The sequence below is a fragment of the Mirounga leonina genome, unplaced genomic scaffold (assembly GCF_011800145.1).
Source record: "Mirounga leonina isolate KUSES-001 unplaced genomic scaffold, KU_Mleo_1.0 Mir_114, whole genome shotgun sequence".
Lineage (NCBI taxonomy): Eukaryota > Metazoa > Chordata > Mammalia > Carnivora > Phocidae > Mirounga > Mirounga leonina.
The window spans coordinates 20855352-20881358 of NW_023270265.1; the positions used below are offsets into that span (position 1 = coordinate 20855352).

Sequence of the window (26007 nt, forward strand, 5' to 3'; positions counted from 1 at the left end):
TCCAGCTGACAATCCAGTGTTTGCCAAATCTGAGATATTCATTTAGTTTTTTTAAAACCTCTTTTTTTTTTTCTGATTATAAGGGTGATAAAAGTTCACCATAGGAAACTTTGAAAGTACCAAAGCATAGACAGCAGAAAATAAAAATTACTTCTAATCCCATGTTTTTGCAAATGTATTTCTATCCACAACTATATTACGATACCCCTCCACACGAATCTCTGAAGCTCAGTAGGAGGGGGCTCCTACTCTCTTGGTTTTCCAGTTCCCAGAGCTTAACGGCAGCCAACATTCATCCAGCACCACTGTGTGCCCCGCACTGTGATTCATCTTCTTGAATCTTCACAATACAGTGCTGTGAAGTGAGTACTACCATGATCTCCATTTTATATATGGGGAAACTGAAGCTTAGAGAGGTTGCCCAAGTTTACATATGGTAGGTCCAGGATTCACAAAAAAGTCTTCTCAATCCCAAGCAAAGACAGCACTTGCATCCTCTGTGCCACACAGGTTTGCGACTTAATCCCTCCACTTGAGGTAGTCTCGGATTGTATCATGATAATGATAATGACTTACCTACTTTGAAGACCTTTCCAGGACCACCAACTCAAAATTCTTCTCCTGTCCTCACTTCAGTGATGCTCAGCCCATTACCCACTAGCATCCCAGCCCAGTAACTCCTTGGTTGCACCATCTGTCAGATCTGCTCAATATCCAAGATAATACACCAGATTCTCCAACCACCTTCTCTAGCTGTGGTGCCATTCCACAGAATCCGTCTTCCATATCAAGTGACCTCTGAGTAGTTTAAAAGTCCTACCTCTTCAGTCAGTTGCAGTAATTTCTCAAGCCAGTCCTCAATTTCTGCCAGTGTAGACTTCACCTCTGTAGCCTCAGACCTCATCCTCACAGCTGCCTCGTGGATCTGGGAGAGAGATCGGGACCGCAGCTTTTGGATCTGATTGTCAAGAACTGTGACATTAGCTTTTCCTTCCGTAAGAGGCAACGTGTACCTAAAGAAAGAAAAGGAAAGAAACAGATAATCCGCAGAATAGCCTTCTGGGCTTCAAGCTGTCGGATTCATTTGTTTGACTTCCATCTTGCAAGCCACACCGGTTTCCTGATGGCATCAGCAGGTGGTTTAAGCTGAAGTTGAGTGTACGTGGTGCTGGCAGGGCAGACCTGCCCGACAGACTCTCCTAACTCTCACGAGGAATGCGGGGGGATTAAAATTCCAAAGCAATTTCTTGGGTTTGACTCCAGGCCCGTGGAGTTGCTGGAGAGAAGATGGAAAAACAGCTGCAGCGTTTGGGAGGAACAGGTCCGCCTTTCTTTTGCTTCTTACAGCCAGTGTACAGATGCCCCAAGATGAAGGAGGGGAAGGCAGATTACAGAGCACTTAGCAGAAGGGTTCTTGAGGACCATCCACCCCTAGGCAGTCCGTGGAGGGGGGCGGAGGGGCTCAGGAGGTCTGCAAACCCCTGGAACTTATTTGAAAAGTCTATGTCTGTGTTGGCAGGCAGTGCGATGTATGATAAAGACCCCATGCTTTGGAGGCGACCATCTGGGTACAAATCCTGGCTCCGCCATTTACTAGTTCTGTGGTCCTGAGCAGTTACTTAATCTCTTGTTTTCCTATCTTCAAATGTGGGAAAACAGCATCTATCTTTCAGGGTTGCTGGAGAAATAAATGAATTCATACATGGAGAGCATTTAGAACAATGCCAACCGCACAGTAAAGTCTGAATGACGTTGCCATCCTCATCAAGCTTGGTCTTCCTCACTATCAGAGTCTCATTAGATATTCAAAGGGGCCCATTAGTTCCCAAAAGGTTAAGAACCACTTGTGGAGGCAAAGCTCTCATTAAAATGAGAAGTCTAGAACCGCTGAGCTGGGGCCAGCATGCACCGCCTTCTGCAGTCTTCCTCTCACTACGGTAGCTGGTGGGGCCACCGGGTGAGCGTGTCACCAATTCCAGGAAGTTCTACTCACGTTGTTTCTACCTAGAAATTCCATTGATTCGAATGTCCCCTAGCTTCTTAAATGAAGGAAATCCTAGCATGACTTCTTTTAAACACAAATTTCCTGTTGCATCAAGTTAAAAAGATTCCATTTGATTCTTCAAAAACAGTTCACATCCATTTGGTTCAAAAACTGTGTAAATAGATAGTTCTGTGTTTTGCTCAGCAAACCCTAAAATTCACAGAATTTTCTACAAGAAGGTATTACCAAATGTTTGGTTGCCTTAGTACTTATGGTAATGCACTGGAAAGGTTAAGTTCCTGGAATGATTCCTTGAGGCAAAAATGCATATGGAAGCTGCTAGCTCCAAAGTCACACATGAGACCTTCAATAAAGAGACGTTTGCCTGTGTGAAGCATGCAGCAGGAAAAGTTGTGTGGATAAACCCAACTCTGGGCATCAGATGCATCATTTCACCTCCTTGGGCCTCTGCTTCCTCACCCCTAAAATAAGGAGACTGGGAGAGATGACCTCTTAAGACCCAGATTTAAACCTTCTGAATTCAAACTAGAGCCCAGCCGAGCTCTGATCTCAGCTGTGTGTCAATGACCTAGCTAAACCACTAGAAGGCACAAGAAGATAGGGAGACTGAGGGCATTGGCGGAGGGCGGGTGGGTGTAACCATCCCTGGTTTTTGCCGCTTACAAGTTTTCAATACGCTTTTCTTTTTAACTTCCCTGTCCACTGCACCATTAGTCAATATGTAAAATGAGTTTGGGATGAATCACTTCCCCCTTTGATACCCAAATGCCCAGAGATCTGAGCTGTTCCCCAAGGCACAGTTATAAAAGTTTCTCTGGCTCCAGTCAAATCTACTGGCTTTGTGAAGGGAGTCTTAGCCAGAGTTCAATAGGCATTCAGTAAAAAGGCAAGCAAAAAGGCTGTTTCTAAAAATGTGTTTGTGAATTAGGAATGTTATTCTGAATGGCGAGGTCAATGCTCCACCCTGAGGCCCCATTCTCTGTGGGAGCCAGGAGTCCCCTTTCTCCTGGCAGTGGGCACACAAAGATTGATGGGAGGGAGTCAGGCCTAGGCCTGTTCCCTCCTTCCTTCTTCCCACCCCTTGCCTGAGGCTGCCCTGGGATGTGCTTCCTGGAGGGGCCTTGGCCTCCCAAGGCTGCTTTAGAATTGGCATGGAATCCGAAAGTGGAGCTTTTCCTGGTGGTGATTCAGAGACTCCTCCCAGTGACTAGGGCCTTTTGAGAATCTTGACTAACAATTCATTTTTTAGGCAAACACTGGAAACAATTCTAGAGGCTCTTTTCGTCTCACAGGTTTAGGGAGGAAAGCATGACTGGGAATTCTGAGATAGGAACAAGATCACTGTACCTTGTATCTTCTATAACTTCATCGATCAGCTTCAACCATATTTCAGCCAGCTGGCTTGCAGGACCTTTACCTTGCACCCCTGATTTCAGAGCCTCTAGGTTCAATTGCTGGAGAGTTTGGAAAGAGGAAATAACTGGTCATTGTGCATCATGCCCTTAAACTCAGAAAAGGTTTAACGTTTATCTTTAAGAAAAAAATGCACAAAAGACTTAACAGAAAAACCAGAGCATTTAGCTTTTTACATTTAAAAATGCTCACCACAGCTTAGCACTATTTACTTGTCTTCAAAATGCAATCAATGCTGACATGTACAAGTAACAGGACAATCTCTCCTATACCTTTGACCTTTGAAACCATGTAAATATTTTATGTATTCAAAAAGGAAATAAAATAAAACCAACAAAGATGGGGGAAGAAACCCCAACATGGAATATAAAAGAAACAAATGACCTATATTACAGATGAATAACATAACTCCACCAAACTAACCCAAATAACTTTGGAACACAATATTTTGATGATATACTCTCAGTTTAAAGAAAGGAAAGAACCATGAACATATCAAACTCTAAATTGGTTTGGGTTTTTTTGCAGTGGTTTATCTATGGATTTTAGGATTTAACAAATGAGCAAATGAAATTTCTCACTGTTGGAGAAAGGAGGTATAACTACAGAAATCGGGAAGACTAGAATAAACCTGTGATATTAGAATGGAATTGGAATTATCCTTACAAATTCATTGTTTTCATATATTGAGAGATCTAGAAATAAATTGACATGTGAATAATGTGTGTGTGCGTGCTCGTGTGTAAGCCTGTCCACTGAGAAAGCCTTGAAGCAATGCCTTGTCTAAAGCATGTCTAAATAATAGTGAGTATCCTAATACCCAGATGTCGGTTCTTACATGCTATTCTACTAAAAGGAAATAGAATTCCTTCAGAAAGCAGCGATTTGGGCTGGGGCAGGTAAGTACAAGCTGAGCCCGGAATACACTGCCTGTTGTGTCACTTCGAGCATCTGCTGACAGACAGATGGAGAGAGGGCCCTCCGTGATTATCAAAAGTCCTGATCCTGGGAAACCACCATCCCGTCCAGATTAGCATGGAATATGGACAGCATGCTCAGTGTTGATGAACAAGGCTGAAGAACACCCAAAACATAATCAGAAGAGAGGGGTGATCAATTCCTTACTAATTCCCTCAAAACAGAGGACTGGAAGTTAACACCACAACTAGACTGCATATCAGTTGCAGCTTTATTATGTGAACAATTAGGCTTAAGTTGACTTAAACCTACAATTCTCCTTCAATATTGTCTTTATAACACAAAACAGTATTTTTAGATTTTGCTATGGACTCTTAGATCAGGTATTCCAGGACCCCCACACATATTGGTCCTGCCCTGACAGAGGTTAGATCTTAGAAAAAATTAATACTAAGGTAATTTGGAAATCAAAACACTAATAACAGATGGATTTTTATCAGTACCTGATAGAAGTAATTTAGAATCTTTGACTTAGAAATATCCCAACCATGTGCCCCTTCTCCTCATCAATGTCAACTAGATGGAAAATTACAGATACCCCATCTATGCAGTTTCTACCAGAGAGGACCCCCAACCTCCAAACAAGGTCCTCTAGTTTACAAAAAGTATAAAATGTCAGGCTCTGGTTCCTCTGAGCCCACCTCTTCCCACAGAGGAGATTTTTACTCCTTTAACGGTAAAGTTCTAAGGGCTGCATGTTTCTATTGGAATGAACCCTTCTCCATACCACACCTCATTGTGGCAGAAACTGTGGGTTGTCCTACTTTAATATCCACCCTCACCTTCCTCAGTAAGAGGGCTTTTATCTGGCCATCTGTCAACCCAAGCATAAGACTGCATTTCCCAATTCCCTTAAAGTAGGATGTGGTTGTGTGACTGGATTCTAGCCAATGGAGAATGAGTAGAAGTCAAGTGTGTGACTTCTGGGTCTTTCCCTTCAAGGGAAAGGCCCGGGTCATCTACTTCCCCATTCCCCTTCCCTCAGGCTGGAAGTGGTGAGCCGCCTCCACCACGCAGACAGCGACAACCCCTTAGTGGTGGCAGAGCAACAAGGCGGAAGGAGTCTGGGTCCCCAGTACCACCGAACCTCCATAGCAGGCTTGGAACACCTACCTCAACTGTTACAAAATAGCTTTTATCTTGCTTATCACTATATTCTGAGGTCTTGTGTTAGAGGGGTCTAGCCTAAAACTAACATAGAATTTACTGTTTGGTGGAAAGGAAATGTAGAAAAGATAAACTTACCAGCCGTTCTGCCATGGCTAGGAGAATGTTCACCGCATCCAGGCGATGACTAATGTCCTCCCAGTATGAAGTCAGGGTAACAACTGGCTTTGTGTGGGCCCAAGGCAAGTAATAATAGTAGTTCCCTGGTGTAGAACATTGAGAGTCAATGAACACTGGACACTTAAACAACATGTTTACTAAGAGATGTGCAAACAGGTCTACTGATCGATCGGTACGTGAAATGGTTTGGGATGGTCTGTTTTTTAAGTTTTATTTGAAGGAACTGAGGGATAGTTGTTTTGAAAATCTCTCTAAAATACCCTAGTAAACTGAACACAACAATTTTAGGATCTTGTAGTGGTTCAGGATCAGATGTCTGAACATCATTGATGATTATGTAACCTGGTGGCAGAAAATACATGGCACAGGAGGTTAGATTGTATGTGTCTGCACCTGCTATTCTAAATAAATATTTTTGTTGGAATTGGGGCAAAAAAAAAAAAAAAAAAAGAGAGAGAGAATTTGCTGTTTTCTAAAGCCTTAGCTGGATACATGGGGTTTGGTATTACTTAGAGCCTTACGATGGTTAAAAATCATCAGCCAACATTTTCTAGCACATTTTATATTTTTAACTCTGCTTGTACAGAATTTAGTTAAAAACTATGGCAATACCATTGGAACATTTGGTTGGAATTTCTTTCTCCTTTCTGTATACTTTTAAGCCATTTGTTGGGGGCACCTGGGTGGCTCAGTCATTAAGCATCTGCCTTCCGCTCAGGTCATGATCCTAGGGTCCTGGGATCGAGCCCTGCATCGGGCTCCCTGCTCAGCCGGAAGCCTGCTTCTCCCTCTCCCACTTCCCCTGCTTCTGTTCCCTCTCTCACTGTGTCTCTCTCTGTCAAATAAATAAATAAAATCTTAAAAAAAACACAACCATTTGTTGATAACCTTCACTAGAGAATTCTCATACTCTGCTTTCTATTATGACTTATTTTATGCATTAGAATGTAAATTCCTTAAAAGCAGGGACTGTTTCTCATCCACCTTCGTTCAAATACAGCTATTCACTCCTCACAGCAACTTCAGAGAAGAGGCTGAAACTGAAGGTTACAATTAAGTGATATGGCTAAGGTCACAGTGCTGGTGAGTCACAGAATGAAGACCAGAAGCCGGCTTTTCCAGGGCCTGAGCCAGAGTCCCGTCCACTTCAACTACTCTATCTAAGAGTAGTTTGGGGCTTGGTTGGATGGAGTTGGGCAGAGCTGGAGCTGATTTGGCGGAGCTCTGAGTTCAGCAAGTCGCCATCTTGTGATTTTACAAAGCAGAGCCAGTGTGAAAGTTGGACATGGGAGGGGGAACTAGGGTTCAGACCCTGGCAAAGAGCCTGTGACTTTCTGGGTTTGACCCATCTTGAAGGTGCTTAAACTCCAGACACCTCTCTTTCCCATTCAACCTTTTCTTCCCACAAAGCATATGCTGAACGTAATGGCTGCCAAAGGGAGAATATGCTGGGTGCTTCTTGTCCTGTGGTGCACCCACTCTAGTAAACATGTAAGGAGAGATGGTCAGAGTGAGTCTTACCATCAAATACGGCACGGCTGTATTGAGTGGTTGATGCCAAAGGCTTACAAGTTGTGTCAAACTTGTTGCCATAGTTCCCAATGCTGACTTCAAACTGAATGGCCTCGCCAACATCTTGCAACATGGTGGCTGAATGGAACACTGCAGACAGGCTATACTTCCGTCTTCGTTGGTATTTCTATAAAGTATGAGCAGACATGAGACTCAGTGAAACTTGTTCTGCTCTTATTTATATGTGGGTTTCTAGCAGGTGTATTTTAAACCTAATAATTAGTGTTGAATTAAATGCCAGTAGAAAATGTTCTTAAATCTAGCAGTTTCTCTTGTACTCATTCAAGTGGGCAAAGATAGAAGTACCAGGATGTTCACTGCAGTGCTGACTGAAAGAGAAAAAAATGAAAACAATACAAATGTCTATCAATAAGTCACCGGTTAAACAAATTATGTTACATTCATATAACGGAATAAAGTTAATAAAAAGACAGGTAGATCCATATGTGCAAACATGGAAAAAAGACACTGTTAGGTGAACCCATTGAATATATATTTTAATACTGGCATATGCATGAAGTAAGTCTGGAAGAATAGAAATAAAATTGTTAACAGTTACGTTGGGGAAGGTAGAGCGATTATGGCTAAGCTCACTTTTTACCTTTTTAATTGTTTGAATTATTAAGTATTAATTTTCTAATCAAAAACAAAGATTTTTTTTAACAATAAAGATTTTTAATGTAAGATTTTAAAAATAAGTGAATTTAGGTGAACTTATTTTTCTGTTTTCTAAAATAGAAATCAAACATTGTTTTTTTCCTTTCTTTCTTTTTAAAAGAACTACTGGCTTACTGAGTGTATGTGTATGCGAGGGAGCCGAACAGAGGGCCAACAATGACCACACTGAGGATATTTCAGCCTAGCAGACACGACCATGAGCCCTTCAGGCCTTCCTTCATCTGGGCACATAAAGTCTCTTGAATCTACTTCCTTCCCCGAATCCTTGCTCAGATGGCATCTCTCATTCTTTGTGGATCATATCCCCACTGATCTTTGGGTACCTTGCCTTCTTTAGTCAAACAGAGCCATGCAATGGTTTAAATTGCTGTATTGCATTATGTCCTAGGCATTCTGCCACTTAATATTGTCCACATCTAGAGCCTTTCCAGATCCCTGTTGGTGCCCAGTCTCTGTAGACACTTGCCCAGCTTGGGTGTGAGACTATGTAATAGTTCCTGTAGTGTAGCCACATTGGCTACATGCTTCCCTAGAGAACTCATGGAGAGCCATGAGTGATAATACTCAAATTGTTTGACAAATTCTTACCATGACAAGTTTAGTTTGGAAACCCTTAGGGAAGGAACTCCCAGATCCGTAGTCCTTCCATCTGAGATCTGGAGACCACGCTGCTATCAAACTTTGGCATATGATGACTTTTTCTGTTGTTGGATTTGCTTTTATGCATTCCTACCTTGCTACCAATTTGTATCCCATACTCTAAGTAGCAAAGTAATGACACTTTTCACCTCTAGGAAGCTAACAAAAATTACTTGATCCCTGTAGGATATTTATTAACTGATTTTCCTTTCTTTTGTTATTCATTCATACCATGGCCTTTATTCTAGTCAATGAATCACTACCATGGGTAGGTCTTCTGCCTTGTATAAGAATGTGTTCTTGCATTTACAGAAGTACTTAGCCAATAGTTTCAAAAACTTCTTAAATTGTGGTAAAACACACATAACATAAAATTCACCATCAGTGTCCATTTTGGTGGCATGAGGGACATTCACACTGTGTAACCATCCCCACCACCCATCCACAGAAGTCGTTCTATCTTACAAAATTGAAACCTTGCATCCATTCAACCCCAACTCCCCATTCCCACCTACTCTCTGTTTCTATGAGTTTGACTCCTCTGGGTATCTCATGTAAGTGGAATCAAACAATACTTGTCCTTTTGTGGCTGCCTTATTTTACTTAGTGTAATGTCTTCAACGTTTAGTCATGCTGCAGCCTGTGTCAGTTTCCTTCCTCTTTAAGATGGAATAATTCTGCATCATACTGCCGAAAGATAAACTGAGGTGTATTAAAATTTTTAAGATTTTTTTTTAAAGATTTTATTTATTTGAGAGAGAGAGAGCACAAGCGGGGGGAGGGGGAGGGTTAGAGGGAGAGGGAGAAGCAGGCTCCCCGCTGAGCAGGGAGCCCGATGCGGGACTCGATCCCGGGACTCCAGGATCATGACCTGAGCAGAAGGCAGACGCTTAACCAACTGAGCCACCCAGGTGCCCCTGGTTTTGATTTCTTAACCTTGAGGCATTTATAGGCTTACGTTCTGGTTTGCTTAAAGAGGCTGCCAAGACATCAGAGCCACTATCTGTCCATGGCCCTTGTGTAATCAATTTAGCCGCATGTACTTCTTACCTTGGTTTATCCATTCATCTATCGATGGACTGCTATCCATGGATTGCTTCTACCTTTTGGTTACTGTGAAGAATGCTGCTATGAACATGGGTGTACAAATTCCCATTTGAGTCCCTGCTTTCAATTCTTTCGGGTATATTCACAGCAGTGGATTTCTGGATCACATGGTAATTCTATTTTTAACTTCTTGAGGACTGTTTTAAGAACATCTGATAGTGACTGTAGTTTGTGGTCTTGAAGATCCCCAGGACGTTCCCCTATTACAACAACTCCATTTTAGTTAAAGGAATTTTTGACACGGTATAATGGAAACCTTCAACAGGATTTCATCAGAAATCCCTCTGCATCTCAATCTTTTTTTAAAGTCTTTCCAAAACATTGGTTTGAAACCTTAGCTGCATATTGAATCACCTGAGGGGCTTTAAAATATACTTACAGCTGGGCCCCACATCCCAGAGGCTCTGCCTAGCACTGTGAACTCAAAAACATCCCTTCATTAGTGCACTGTCACTTTTGTAGAAAGGGTGTCAGAGACTTTTGTCACTTGTCAGGAGTCCCCTTAACTACACACTAAGTAGTAGGCCTAATCCTCCAGAACTATCCATGGTTCAGGAATGCTATGAGAAGTCTGGGTTTGGTGAAATTAGAAAGTAGGAAGTTATTTGTATTAGTCAGAACTTAAAGATACAGCATAGCTTCTTCTTTGTAGACCATCTGGGATGATATAAGAGAAGGGAAAGAGCAAAAATAAGAAACATAATTTGGGGCTTAAGTCAGGGCCCAGAAACGATGATGAGCATTGAAGCTGGAGCCATCTGCTAATGCAGGGGTTGCAGAGAAGAGAGAAGGTGCCTGGGGAGGTTCTGGAAGGGGTGGGGATGCCACTTCTGGCTGGGCTGGCTCTGCCTTGCACACCTCTATGTGGCCATGATTCCATTAGATCTCCCTGGATTTTCCTGAGCATAGCTTGCGGTCACCTGCAGAAGCCCTGATAGGACCCTCACCCTGGAGAGTTTGAGCTGTAAGACAATAATTTGGGTTCTGACCATCACCAACAGATCGGTGCACACTGTGAGCAAGCTGCTCAAGATGGAGCTGCTCCTCGGACCATTTTGCAGGTCCAAACTCCACAAGGGGCAGGTGATCTACTATCTGCTCACGTGCCTCAAAGCCAGGCTCTCGACTAGTGCAGCTGAGAATTCCAGCCTTCCCTCAGCCCTTTCCCACTGCCCCTCCCCCCACCCGGCCTTCTGGGCTCAAAGAGGTAGAGAGAAGAAGGAACAATCAACATAGTTTAGAGAAGTCTGGAGCCTCAGCTTTGGCTCCCTGAGTAGCTTTGGGGCAAAACTGCTCATAACAGGGAAAGTTCAAGAATGTAAATTATAATCTATTGAACACTGATGGATGTTTCTTTGACTCTGCAGGGCCTTGGGGCTCTCTTTCTAATCATCAAAGACCAGTGCATATTGTAGATGGAGGTGGTATAGTGTAGAGTTTCAGGAGTAAATTTGGGGAAGGGGGTCATTTTTGTCAACCAGAATACTGAGAAGGGGTAACAAGTTAACAGCTCTAAAAAGTGGCTGTGGGACCACTAGGCATGGGACATTAAGGGTCAGTGGCAAGGAGACTGTGCCAAAGAAAACTGCCGAACTTGCCACCTTTTCGTTCTGTTTACTAAGGATGGCTGACCAGTGGTGGAGATGGCTGAAGAATCTGGATGTGCTATTTCAAGCAAATATATATTAAGCACTTCTGTAGGCCAGACTAATGGGAGAACTCAAGGAGGTTCTAATTGAATAGAAGACAGAAAGCATATTCATAAAATGCTCCCAAAGTATGTGGGGTCCCACGCAAAAAGATTGGGAAGGAATAGGAAGGATGTGGTCTAGAAACAGATCCCAGATGGTGGAGACAAATCAATGGGGTCCTTCAGTGGCCACACTGAGGTTCCAGAAGCCAGCAGGTGTCTGGATAGGCAACACTTGATCTTCTACCTGCCTGATTCCTTAGGGAAGTGGCAGTTTGAGCCCCACTGCATCTCTTGGAAGGGTCCCTTGACTGGAGCAAGAGGCCAGGTTTGGTTCTAAGGAGATGGGGCAGCTCAGGGCTCTTTGGCAACAGAGTTGGAAAAATTCACTCTCCCTCCTGTGTTCCTCCTTTACTCTCAGAGGACTACCACACTCTCAACACTTTTGACACAGACGTGTGGGGCATTTTCCCACACCAAGCAATTCTGCGACACCAGTTGGGTGTCCTACAACTTAATTCCGACACTATCTACCTGGAGACACATTAAGGGCTCAGTCCCACAAGACTGCCCCTCCCCCACTTTAGATGCCAATCGAAAGTCCTGGTTCTGAGCTGTCGGCTATAAATTGGAGGTTCCCATGACTTCCTCCTCAGGTTCGATTAACTTGCTAGAGCAGCTCACAAAACTCAGGAAGACAGTTTACTTACTGTTTACCAGTTCATAAGAAGAGGCTATGATAAAGGTTACAGATGGATATCCAGACGGAAGAGCTGTGTTGGGCACGGTATGTGGAAGGGACAAGAAGGTCTCACGCACAATACTCTCCCAACACCTGTATGTGTTCACCAACCCAGAAGCTCTCTGAATCCTGTATTTTTGGGATTTCTATTGTGGCTTCATCACATAAGTATGACTGATCATTAACTCAATTTCTAGCCCCTCTCTTGAGAACGGGAGGTGGGGCAGAAAGTTCCAAGCTTCTAATCATGGCTTGGTCTTTTTCAAGAACAGCCTCCATCTAAGAGCCCATGAGTCACCTCATTAGAACAAAGGACTCTCCTACTACCCAGGAAATCCCAAGAGATTTAGGAGCTCAGTGTCAGGAACCAGGGTCAAAGAGCAAATACTAGTACTATTATCTTACAGCAAGGAAGTTGCCCTCTTCAGCTCTACTGGAAGTTTCATTACTTGCCTATGACCCGGAACACGGGATCTCTGGAAACGGGAAAAGGGTCAGGATCAACCTTCTAGGCTGACGGCTCTCATTAATCCTCCTGGTGCTTATGCAAATCTGCTCATCTCACCTTCTTACGAGGCTCCTGGTTGCCTGAACTGTGTGTGGCTAAGTCCAGAATCTCAGCTCCTCTCCTGCTTTTTAATGTTACTGGGATTTTGGTGTAGAGATTTCATTTTTGCTTTTATTAAATTTATGACATAAGCCATTTTTCTGTCTGGGTTTAATTATTTGGATCAAAGAAAACTAACTCTGTTTTCTATTTCAGTTTTTAAAAAGCTATTCTTTTATATGATTGACATATACTGTGGACACTGTATATTGTTGACTGTTTTTGGGGTTTGTTTTTTTTTTTGCTTTTATTTTCACTAAATTTATGACCTATGCTTTGTTTGTATGTGTTTAATTATTTGGAGTAAAAAAATTAATTTGGTTTTGCATTCTAGTTGCCATACTTTGTTGAGCCTCTTCCTATCCCTTCTCCCACCCCGCCTCTATTATGAGTACTTAAAATAAAAAGAAGGATCATGGACTTAAATTGTGTTCTGGTGATAGAACACAGCAAAAGAGGCACTGTAATTGCCAAGAACTCATGACAGCATTTCTGCCTAAGCCCAAGTTCCAGCTGGCATCCTCAAGAGCTGATCTGTAAAGCTTCAAGTCCAGAACCACCCATGCCATACCAGCTGTCTCCATGGAGGCCTTTGGGTGGTTTCTAGCCATTTTCTTGCATGATCCTCACAGTAAATGGCATGTAAGCTGCTCCATTTTCCCACCCACCCTCTCTTTTTCTTTTTTCCCTTTTCTAAATTTGTTCTTAAGATCTGTTACAATTCCTGGACTTCCGAGTTGATGGTGCTGTGGGGTGGAGAGAAAGACTCTGACCAGGACCTTACTGACTGGGGAAACCTGTTGCTTTTGGCTCTGTGTCTCTTTAACAAGTGAAAAAACCAAACCAGAATGAGTTTACATTGCGTGACTCTGCAGCATACATTTCTTCTAGAGAGAATTCCTGGTTTATGACCTATTCTGCAGGAGTAAGGTTTGAAAAGTCAGGATAAGCCCAGCACTCAAGGTCTTCAATGGTCCCCCTTTGTTACTGTGCTATGGCGGATTCATCATTTGCAAGGATGATGTTCCTAAGATCACGGCAAGCTCTAAAATTCAAGGATAACCCAGTATTCTATCATTACCTCCATGGAATGTAACTAACTAACTGAAAACATTGGGGGACTCCTTCAGACCTAAGTAAGAGTTGTGCACCAGCATCAGGAAGAGAGAAGCACCGAGCCTCACTCTCACGGACATGCACGCTGGGTGGTTGGCTAGGTGCGCTCACCAGCACTTGCCTTTCTGCACAACTGATTCAAATTCTCACCTCAGCAAAATCACTCCTGACCACACATCAGAAACTTCGGGATAACTCTAGAGTAGTCAAAACCATTAATGTTAACTCAAAGAATGGTATTATGGCACCATTAGTATTATAAGTCGCAAATGGTATTATTTATGTGTCTGTACATCAGTAGGGATAGGTAGGGGGATAAGGAGTAGAGTGACGGAGAGAGACTTAATAACTTCTTGAAGACTTATCTCCCAAGAGTTATTGTAATAACCTGGCCTGTACAGCCACTTGCTTAAGAGGCTGATTCAGGAAGAAAAAAAATGAAACAAAAGAAACAACAACAACAAAACTGCCCTAAATTTTTTATGGGGTACATTAATAAAAACTGGGAAAACTATGACTTAAAAATTCGAGGTAATTTCTGATTCTACAAGTAGAGAGATGAATTCACATTCAAGGCAGACCATTGCTTTGCTTTAGGAAAATGCTTGGATAGACCTTTAACTATAATATAAAACAAATACCTACCAGGGTTCTTTCACAATTTAAATAACCTGAATTCAACTGTCCTATTTGGTAACATGAAGTGTGAAGCATATGTTTTAGCCAGGACTATGTTCTAATCTGTGCTCATGTAGGGGAAGAAGTATTCCTTTCCTTATGTGAAGTTAGACTGATGCCCCGTGGCTTGCTGGTGGTTGTGTAAGTTCCTGCCAGAGCCTGAGGGTTGGAGACAGAGGTAACCTATGAAAGAATATGCAGCACAATCTTCTCTTTCAGGGGAAGACAAAGGCACTGGATTAAAATCTGTGTGGCTCATGAATAACTGGACTACTGATGTTCCAAACACGCCAGGACTCAGGAAAAATCCCGAGTATACTGCTTTGGACTCTAACGTCCTAATACTGTCTTCTTGGGAGTCAGTGAACAAGGTCACAGTGCTCTGGGGTGGGGGGGAGGGGAAGGGAGAGTTTCCTCTAAAGGGAGAGGATATTCTCCAGGTCAATCATCCTGAAAGGCACAAATCTCACACAGGCAGACATGAGACTCCTAGAAGGAAGAAGAAAGCCTTGTTTGGTTGGGAACCCTTGGCAACTGGTGTGAGCCCAGTGGCTTTGAGATGAGCCACCTTTAGCAGCCGCTTCAAGTTATTCCTTTCACTGTGCATCCCCACTCCTGTCCCAGACTGGAGGTAAAGCTTTTCTAAAGTTGCTGTTTGGTCTCTGATGTGATGTGGGGGAAATAAGAGAAGGGTCTGTCCCATGCTTGGAATGGACAGTAAGAGGAGGGAAGCAGCCTGAAGATGCCTGTTGGGTGGTGGTGGGGGCGTGGAATCCAGCAAGGAGTGGCTCTGGGCAAAGGGGCATCAGTGAGCCGGCTGCTCTGGCAAAAAATTCAGACTTCTGGAACATGTAAGCATCAATACAGGATTCTCAGAAATAGATGGGGGAAGATGTGGTATACATATACACAATGGAATATTATTTAACCACGAGAAAGGAAATCTTGTCACTTGTGACAACACAGACGGACCCCGAGGGCATTATGCTAAGTGAGATAAATCAGACAGAGAAAGCACGTATATGTGGAATCTAAAAAAGCCAAACTCATAAAAACAGAGAGTAGAAGAGTGGTTACCAGGGGCTGGGGGAGTTGGGAAGATGTTGGTCAAAGTGTACAAACTTGCAGTTAGAAGAGAAATAAGTTCTGGAGATCTAATGAGAGCGTAGTGATTATAGTCAATGATACTGTATCACGTACTTCCAAGTTGCTGACAGACTAGATCTGAAATGTTCCCACCATGAAAAAGAAATTATAATTATGTGACGTGATGGAAGCATTAGCTGGCACTGCAGTGATAATCATATTGCAGTATATAAATATACCACATCAACACACTGCGCACCTTAAGCTTATACAGTGCTATGTGTTAATTTTTCTGAAGTTAAAAAATAAAAATAAACTAGCATAATATATATTTTCAAAGCCCATAATAATGGTATAGGATGTGTTGGAAATGATTTAGTGAGCAATAGAGACAGGGCTAATTTAATATCGGGCTGTCCATCACGTATGTTAACAAATCTGTATTATAGATATCAATTAATAGACAAGAAAAAAATGGGGCATTTAACAGTTTCATGATAATAATATTCTTCTTTTGGTATTTATTGCCTTGAGTTAATAACATTGACGTTTGAATTTACTAGGAAAAAACTACATCTGTAGCTCTCTACCATATGGATCATGGGTGTTTTACTGAAGTTGTCTCCATAGAGGGGAAAGAGCTGATTAAAAAAGAAGAAATGGTTGGGGAGGTGAATTTGGAAGACTTCCTGTCTTCAAGGAGGAATGGGGCTCAGAGCTGGTGTAATGTGGGCATTAATATAAACACGCCCTCACATGCTGGGAAGCCTGAGATATGCCTCCTTCTGAAAGTGGAAATGATTAGCGGCGGCATCTATGCCATTTGGGACGGCTCATGTGGCCACCTCCCCACGACCACGTAATCCCAACTGGCAAACGGGCAAACGGGGTTTGGAGGTATCATTACTCTTGCCAGTTTTCAGCAGAGTATTACCATCACAAAAGATGAAGCAAGTTTCCTCACTCACATAGGACTATTTTAGATAGATCAAGAGTGCGTTAAATAGATCAAGACGTCCTTGCTATGACTCAGGTCTCTTTTTACCCTTTTTTTTTTTTTTTTTTACCCTTTCCCGTACCAAGCATCATCCACACTCCAACATTTACCTCCACAACCAGCAGGTCATCATTTGAAATGGGCTCAAGCTTTTTGTCTGGTGGTGTCTTTTCAAGGAAAGTACTTAATTCAATCAAGATTCTGCCTCTGTAGGCAACTCCTTCCCCCTGCAAGGCAACAGCACAGGATTATTCCTCTAGACGTGAACACCAGCAAAAAGAACTCTTTCTTTAGTCAGGCTCATCCAGCTGCGGCTTTGTGTTTACTTTCCATGGCCCTAACTTCCAAAATCAGTCCATCAGTAACTCTCTCAGTTGGATTCAGGTCTCTGGTATCTGCAAGAAAAGTCAGTGACCTGAGGAAGGATCCCAAAGAGAGCCAGGGGAGCCCGGGCTGAAAGGGATCTTAGCCATGACTGAGGTCAAAGGCTTTCAAGTCATGCTCTGAATCCTGAAGAAGTTTCCGGAGGCTGAGGGTGGGAGTGGAAGGTACTCAAAATCTCCCTCACTCTACATTAGCAGAGCAGCTCTGTGTTTATCTGCATCAACTTGGCTCCTCTCACCTCTTTTCAGGAAGGGAAGGCTGCCATGTTGGCCACCAGGGCAAGTCTCTGAGTAGCCAGGAAATAAAAGAGGAAGATGTTCTGGGTGCGGCTGAGCATGAGGATGAAGAGCGGATACTCCTCCCTCCATACCTAGCAGTGCTGGCAAGAGAATTTTCTGGAGAGGAAGGGAAGGCTCTCCACTCCATAGCCAGTCTTTAGCCCTGCCCCCTCAGGGCTTTCTTTCTACCACAGTCCCTTTCTTGGGCCTTGAGAGCAAGACATTACTTCATAATGTGCTGGAAAAAGCATTTCCCATCTCTGGGCCTCCATATCCTCATCTATAAAATGAAGAGGTTGGATCGGATCAGGGATAGTGAACAGTTTCTTCGGGCATGTCACCTCCAATCATTTGGTACATTCCCAGAACACAGTATTGAACAGAATTCTGAGGCAACACATTTGCTTATTAGGAAAGAGACAGCACTGATCACAGACACCCTGCCCTAAGTGCAAGACCAGGGGGAATGACCATGCTGTGCATTCGTAATTGCCAAATTAGATGGTCTCCAGGATCCTCTCCTAACCTTGCATTCAAAGACTTGAGGAGCATGGGACTTTTGTCCTCCAACCCTTGATCAGTTGCATGTCGGGTCTATTTGTGTATATGTGTGTGTGTGAGTCCCCTAGATATGAGACTTAATTATAAGCATTATAAGAAGGAATCACATTAATCAGTGTTCATTAATAACAAATGTTAATTGAGAAACTCACCTTTCCAGTATTTAGCTCATCATAGGGGTCTGGGAATCCCATGTATTCTCTGGGGCTTCCATAAAGATTCAGGTAACAAGGTCCAAATGTTGGAACAAAGCCCACCTCTGTTTCTCCTGTATTTGCTGAGGGATAATACCATTATTAGATTTGAGGTTTTTAACACTCAATCTATTGAAATAAATATTAGTTATTAGTTAGCTCAGTGAGAGTATTTTCCTCTAATTTGTGAGTTAGTTGTATTAGCACAAATTATAAGCACTTGTGAGACTTGCTGTATTTCCCTTTTCTCATTGCTATAAGACATTAAATACAAAACATTTTTGGGGTAGTTCAGGTAAACTTATTATTACAGAAAGATAATGCTATTCAAATGAAAGAATAATAAGACTTACAAGTTGATCTTCACATTTTTTGCAAGTTTATAAGTGGAATTGTATTAAATGTGTCATTGGTAATTGGGGTAAAAGATTAAACTGGGGAAGTCACCTAAATGATATATATCGGATTAACTGTATTTGTTCCCAAAAAATGCCACTTAATCTAAAGCAGCTAGTATAAATATGGTACATGCTATTAAAAATACAAGACATTTAAAATTTTCATACATAGCAATGAACTGTCTGCCTATGGTTATGACCATATATTTATAAGCAACATAAAGTTCCCATTCATAACATTCTCTCTGATGAGCATCCAATATGCTCCATATTCCTGCTACCTTGTCTTACTTAGCAAGACTGCTCCCCAGTGCAATGAGGGGAACTGAGGGCAATGTAAAGAAATAGTGGAGTCAAAGGGAGGCTGAGGGTGAAGACGGGGAAATGTAAGGGCTGCCTCCAATCATCTGAATGCCCATATTAGAAGAAGGATGAACTTGTTTCCAAAAGCAAAGCTGAAGACCACTGATGGGTGCTACAAGGAGGCATTCTTTATTTCACTCAATATAAGGAAGATCTTTCTATGAATTAGGTGTCAAACAATGGGACAGATCGCACTGGGGAAGAGGAAATGTTGAGGCCAAGGCTTTCAGGATTATCATCAAGACAATTCCCCTATGGATGAGAAATTAACTACATCACCTCTATGGCCCTTTCCAACTCTATGCCTAAATGTAAGGGAGAAAGATAAATGTGGAGTGACAGGTGAGTAGAATGCCCATTAGTGAACAGTTGACCAAACTGTATATAAGCACATTTCTTTTTTTTTGCAATTATTTTTTTATTTGAGGCTCTTCTACATGTGTAAATGGGCTTGGGCACTTTTGAGATGAGGTAGGAACCATACACCCTGGGAGAAATTAACTGAATTGCAATCTCAGTGAAGAAAGCAAGAGAAAAGAAAAATTTAAATTAAGATGTAGGAAAGTAATAACTGACAGCCTAAGAGTGAGATTTGGTAACACCCTGGGGGACCATATTTCATGCCTGTCTGGAAATTTCTTGTGAAACCCAAATAGGGACCAAGAATTTTTCCAACAGAGATTTCTCTGGATCGTGCTACCAAGTTACCAAATGAGCAGGATGAAATAAATGACTATTATATCTGGATATATGAATTGGCTTGGTTTTATCTCCTCTGCCATATAGAACATGACAAAGTTAACTAATTTATTATTAATAAGCAGAGTTTAAATTTCTTTCCTTGTGCTAGAATATTTGTTGTGAGGAACTAAAGCAGAGGACTAAAGCAGAGATCCATAGTGAAAAAAAGGAAGTCACTTCCAGAAGTTGAATCACAGAATGTTCAAGAAAGAATGGACATTAAAACTCTTGCACCAGTCATGCCACATTATGGTTGGGCAAATTGAAACCCATAGAAGTGACATGACTTATCAAAGGTCTCTTAAGATGACAGATTTAGGCCCAGATCTTGAGTTTCATAGTTCAGACAAGGGTACCTTCCAGTACACCACCCATCCCTCTGCTCAAGCCCCACCTCACCCCCATCAGTTCTCATGGGCGACTAATGTTGTTTGTCATGAGTAGTTGGTTTTCATTAAAAATTTCCAGGGATGAAGGCACATATTGTTAATAATGATCTACTGCATGTTATCGTGTTATCAATAACTTAATTCTTTTTGTCCAAGCAAATCTCTTTTCAGGTATTTTAAACCCTTTGGCTTGTTGGTTATGCAGTAACATGGAGAGCCTTCCTTCTATGTGTTTACACCTCAGCATTGTCTCCCAGGAAAGCCGACAGTCTCACAAGCTAAGTCTCTTCTTGCCCCCAAACTTTCCTAACCCACTTTATGCACAATTGTCACATCAAACTTCCAACGAACAAAAATTCCTTAGCCTGGCCATCAACATTTTCCTCTGACCTGCTTTTCAAAAAATATTTTCTACACTTCGTTCACCCCTCCGAGGCTCCTTTGCATTTTGGATTTCTATAAGGCATCACTTTATATTTTAATTTTTGAACTTTAAATAGCTGCTTATTTCTGACAACATTATAAATTCCTTTGGTGGGCGGGGAAGGATTCAAATATATTTTATTTTGATTCCCTAAACACTGAGGACTGGTTCTACCCTGGGGAACTACCACATAAATATTCTTTGATTGGTGAAACAAATGCATGAAGGAATGAAGTGTTATCAAATCTGCCAAGTTGGTTATAAATGTAAGGACTACTGAATATTCATATAAAGTCTGATGATAAGACAATAAGATGGATTTTTAAAAATGAATATGAATGGGGCATCCTGTCAGTAACACAAAGGCAGACAACAGTGCTTTATATTTGCAAAGCTTTCTCACTTGCAATATCTCTTTTCCCTCTCGCCACCACCTGGGTGATTAGCATGGCAGGGATTACCATGTGTATTTGAAAGATGACAAACTTGTGTAAACCTCAGAGTCCTCACGTATTGAAGACCCGTAATAATAAGAGAGTTGTGATAGTCAAATGTGAGACCACTGAGCAAACTTGCAAAGAATGGCCAGCGCTGTACAAGCCAAAAGACACGTCACGACCCCCCCCATTTGGAAGATGAAGACCCTCAAGGTACAATCGTTCAGGGTCTTCCAACCTAGAGATCCATGTTCAAAGTGAGGAACAGTTACTGCATACATTTTGAACTGATTTAGTCCCATATCTCTACCTACTGAACATAAACAACAACAGCAGACATCATTATCTCTTACAAACAATTATTTACAGTGACACCAAAGGGGCTGGTAGGCATCTAGGTGAAAATGTGAGATGCAGAGCCTGATTAGCACGGTTGCGTTAAGCTCAGCCATACGCAGGACAACCACACAGCACAAGTACAAAATTAATACTCTAGCAAAGCTATTTTTGAGACAGCAAAGTGTCAAAAAAAAAAAAAATTCTAAAGACAGTCAATTGATACATTCTTAATAAGACAAGAGTAAATAGGAAAATCTAGAAGATAGCAAAATTACAAAGCATAAACCTGTATACGATGAAGCCCCAGATCCCGAAGATGAGAAATCTATATAGTAAAAATATGACTGGTTAAACAACAAGAGAAACACGGGCATTATAACAGAGACATTGAAAAAGTTAATCAAATCCAGTGTAGGTAAGTGGTTTAGCAACACCAGAAAATCCCCAAATTCAGACCCGAGTGACATGACTCTTTTGTAATTTATACAAAACTCGTTGGTTAAATGCGAAATGGCTCAAATCTTTGGGACAACTGGCAGAACCATCACACATTAAATAACTCAAATCTCTCCAGCCCTAAGGCAGCAAGGCATTTGAGAAGAGCGAGTTTCTTGCCACCAAAAGACACCTGGTGAAGTTACCAATATTTCATGTTTTTCATAAAAGATGCACTTGTCTTGTGTCTGACTTAACTGGGATCAAGGCCAGAAAATCCCAGTTAATTTAGTCTGAGGCTTTTTTTGGGGGGGGGGGGGGGGAGTTGCCTGCTGCCTTTTGTTATTTTGAGACCCTTACCAGACTGTCTGCAGGGCCTGCAAGGAGAGAGAAGGCCTCAGAGACAAGGCTGAAACCTGCATGTAACAATTTCTGGTTTTAGTGCTTCTGGATGTTACTGCTGTATCACTAAGAAAAAATGCTTATACCAATACGTCTTGAATAAATTACCTCCAGGTAATTATCAAATGACTTCTTGCCAATGACAAACAGATTTAACTCATTTCGACCCTCCCCCACCCCATAGTTTTGGTACGATTTTTTAAGTACTCTATTGGTTACCATTATGATTTAAACTAGTCTTTCTGTTTGGATTCCTTACTTGATAAGAAGAGGCTACCAGCAAGCCTACCCTTCCTCCTCTCCCCTTCTTTCCTCTACTTCTAGTCTCTATCTTCTGTACTTTTACACTGCAATGGGCAATAACATTTATATTCTGTTCAGAGCTTTGGCTATAGGGTATAAGAAACAAAAATCAAAAAACAATTAGTAGTGCTAACAGATAGCAGCCATATAAATATTGTCTCTGCGGAGGAAAGAGTTGTGATTACATTTTTTTTGTTACAGCTCCAATCGTATGGTCCCCTTTGCCACTCAGCAGAGGATGTGCAGATGGGATCTTTCTTAGCTTCTAACATGTGCTTAAAATAATGGCCGCATGTGACTTTGTATCTGAACTATATCTTTTTTGTTCAGCATTTTGTTTTTCTTGGAATTTCTAATTGCCTTTTTTTTTTCCTTCTTGAGAGAGGAGATCTCTATGTTCTTCATGATATCTCTAATATCTTCCAGGTTCTCATTCATACTGTATCTTGCTTGGAATATTTTTTTAACCTGTAAAGCTCCCTCTTAAACAAAATGAGGATGAGAGGAACCTTGAGTTCTCAAGACAATTGTCTGGAATTCTCTCAGGTGATTTACTCAATATGTTTAATATGTTGGCAATTACAAGAATTTTTGTTATTTTTGTTTTGGTAACAAAAAAAATCAGGGGCGCCTGGGGTGGCTCAGTCGGTTAAGCGTCTGCTTTCAGCTTAGGTCATGATCTCAGGGTCCTGGGATCGAGCGCCACGTTGGGCTCCCTGCTCAGTGGGGAGTCTGCTTCTCCCTCTCCCTCTGCCCCCAGGCTCGTGCTCTCTCTCTCTCTCTCTCGATCTCAAATAAATAAAATCTTGTAAAAAAAACCCAAAAACAAAAACAAATCAGCTGCTGGCATTATTGATATGTTAACATTACATTTTTTTTCTCTTACTATTTTTCTCCTTCATTTCCTATTACAATGTCTGGTATATGCACAAAATACTAATGCCGGATATAGGCAAGTAGTTCTCAGTATGGAGAACAATGAAAAGTGCATTTGTCATCGATGCTTGTGGAGATTATGCTGACATCCTTGTTCCTGCTAAAGAAGTCAGTGGAGAAGGAAATATTATTTTATAGTTGGGTGGACTGGTGTTAATGCCACTCTGAAAAATAGGGTGCTAGCACTCTGTATTGACACTCAAAAATTTATAAAATAGCTAGTACTGGGAAGAGTTTTTGGATGGGAGCAAGAAAACAAAGCTTTCAAACTGTTAGTTGCCTCAATTATCAACTACTAATTAACTGTTCTGGTCATCACCAAAACATCACCAAAACAGTTCACTAGGCTCACCACATTTGGCTTTTAAGGAACCAAGTCCATTGCCAGGTGGCTACTCCAGTTCATTCTGCTTCAGAAATTCTGCCCCCTGTCTTGTTTCAGCTCTGCTGAGTGACTTACCTTCCACTTCCCCACCAGAGGCAGCGATTTTAGAGAGGTGTAGATATGTTGTTCCAACGACATCATTTTTAGTAAGTCGGTCCCTGTGTGAAAGAACAGGTTAAGGCCTCTACCTCGGAATATCTTCACTTCAACAACAATAAGGTGGAGTTGGAAAAGTCCCTAGACCTCAGAAATCATCCTGTCCAGTGGGCCTCAAGCTTTACTGTACGTTAAGAATCACCTGGAAACCCCAGCTCTCCTCTCCTATCCAAGCTTTTGATTTAATAAAGGCAGGAGTGGAGAACAAGAATCTGCATTTACACAAGTATCTATCGTTACTGCTTCTGACACAGATGGCTCTCCAACCACCCATTAAGAAACATTAATTGGACAAGTCATTTCAGCTATGGAAACTAAGGCTTGTACACAGAGGTCAAGGGATTTGCCGACAGCCACTCAATACCATTGCCATAAAGTGAATGAATCAGTTACAGGCACATTATATAATAAGTGTAGTATAATCACATTACGTAGGATAAGTGCGCGTATCTTATTTTATCGTGTTCACACTAATTACTCTGATGGTTTAATGAGTACAATGGGCTATATCTAAGGGTCCTTCAGAGGGAGAAAAATCCCTTTCCAATTCAAGCACCTACTTGAATGCAGGGCAGCCGAGAGCAGCTGCTTACCTAGAACCTAAATCTTATCTGTGTGGTAGAGACCAGCATTCCCACTACAAGAATACACAACTGTATTAATCTTTCCATGGATACCACAGAGTTTGCAAGCCTAACCCATGAAGTGGTCTCTGGCTGGGCAAATAGTAGATATAAAAAATAAGGTTTCTATTAATAACATCTCTCTGCTTAATTCATCCTCTTCTTTATTCCATATAGTGGTATACTCACTCTGAAATCTAAGACCCCATGGGAGAGAGGAAAGGTTCAGTATTTGGGGGAAAGATTATACTACAGTGTAATATTTTTATACTGTATTATAGTAATATCCCACATTACATATGATATACATTGTGTAGTATAATAATATTAGATTGTAGAAAGTGACTAATGAAACAGTGTGTATGAGAAAAAAATTATTGTTTAAGGATATGAAGCCACATGCATGGGTCTTAAGTCTTCTCTGTTCATCCAAAAGGATCTAGACTACATTTAAAGAATTCTTAGCTTCATGTAACCTAAGATTTAGGTCCAAGGATTCCTTAAACAGGGCCTCTCTGTGCATCCTAGTCTACACTATTGGTTTGGAGAGGGCAGACTAGGTCAGAAAGTAACCACATTTGTAGTGATCACAGGCAACTCTGGGATGGCTCAATCTGCTATCAACTCACTGCAAAGCTAAGCCAGAGAAGTCACCTCAGCTATATAGGCCCACATCCACATTCCTGAGCATTCCTGAGACCATGGAGCACCTTCCGGATGTTGCCAGAAGGTCCCAAGCGCTTAAATCAAGCTGACACTCACTGGAAGGGGTTTTTTGTCCTCATGACCCCTCCATGACCTTCAATAAAGGGTGATGTGGTCATTGAACAAAATGAGACTTACTACCCTCCTCCCAAAGTGCCCTGCTGCCATAGTACCAAGAAGGTGCTAACACAAAAGCCAGATCAGTTCTGCCAACGGAAAAACCCTGGAGACAGGCAGACTGGATGGGGGCCCAACTCAGTCTCTAACTGTCTGAGTGAGTGTGAGCAAGTCACCTGACCTCTCTGAGCCTAGTATCTTCATCTGTGAACGAATAATAATCTCTAACCCATAGGGTTACTTGAAAGACTAAATGGGACATTGCAGTTGACCTAGCAGTGCTCAAAACATGGTAGCTAACACCAGAATAAACGCTGAGGAGGAGGAGGGAGGCAGTATTTGCCATGTTCATTCTCAAGGAGTTAAGGACTGCCAACTGAATGCCTCATCCAACTAGAACATTACACAAGAATGGCCTTATTATGGCCATCCTCACTGGGAGGATGGTCTAGTTAACATTCCATCAGAATCTTCCAATGAATTTTCTTTGCATTCAATCAGATAGGTAGCTTTGTCTATTTTCCTTTCTAACCATAACAGAATAGCTGTCGGAACGTTTTGGTGATTCTTCCCAAGAAATGGTTTACTCCATTTCTGAATCTGTTTTGGACAGCCTAAATGCAATTTAAATTCTTGATTTCTTATTTTGGGGCATTTTCAGATCATTTTCCCTTCTTTTGTTTATGAGCAATTGAACCAAGATATACAATGGGTTTCTGCAACAATACCATTATTAATTTTTTTAAAAAAGAAAACACCCGATTCCTGGAGGCATTTATCACCTTCCTCTGGAAGAAAAAGAAACAGACTAAAAAGTAAGAGCCCACCTGGAGTAATGTTCC

General features: G+C 41.8%; 1 protein-coding gene across 3 annotated transcripts in view; it reads right to left on the reverse strand.

Annotated features, from left to right (window-relative positions):
- Positions 1-26007, reverse strand: part of MYOF (myoferlin) — a 153238-nt gene that overhangs the window by 56514 nt on the left and 70717 nt on the right. For all 3 annotated transcript variants that reach the window (XM_035025232.1, XM_035025241.1, XM_035025221.1), the window contains exons 16-23: positions 23640-23722; positions 21390-21428; positions 17971-18095; positions 16706-16822; positions 7205-7382; positions 5642-5766; positions 3353-3459; positions 821-1013 (exon numbers count right to left, since the gene is read on the reverse strand). In XM_035025232.1, the coding sequence (XP_034881123.1) occupies positions 821-1013; positions 3353-3459; positions 5642-5766; positions 7205-7382; positions 16706-16822; positions 17971-18095; positions 21390-21428; positions 23640-23722 (967 nt within the window). The remainder of the gene's footprint in view (positions 1-820; positions 1014-3352; positions 3460-5641; positions 5767-7204; positions 7383-16705; positions 16823-17970; positions 18096-21389; positions 21429-23639; positions 23723-26007) is intronic.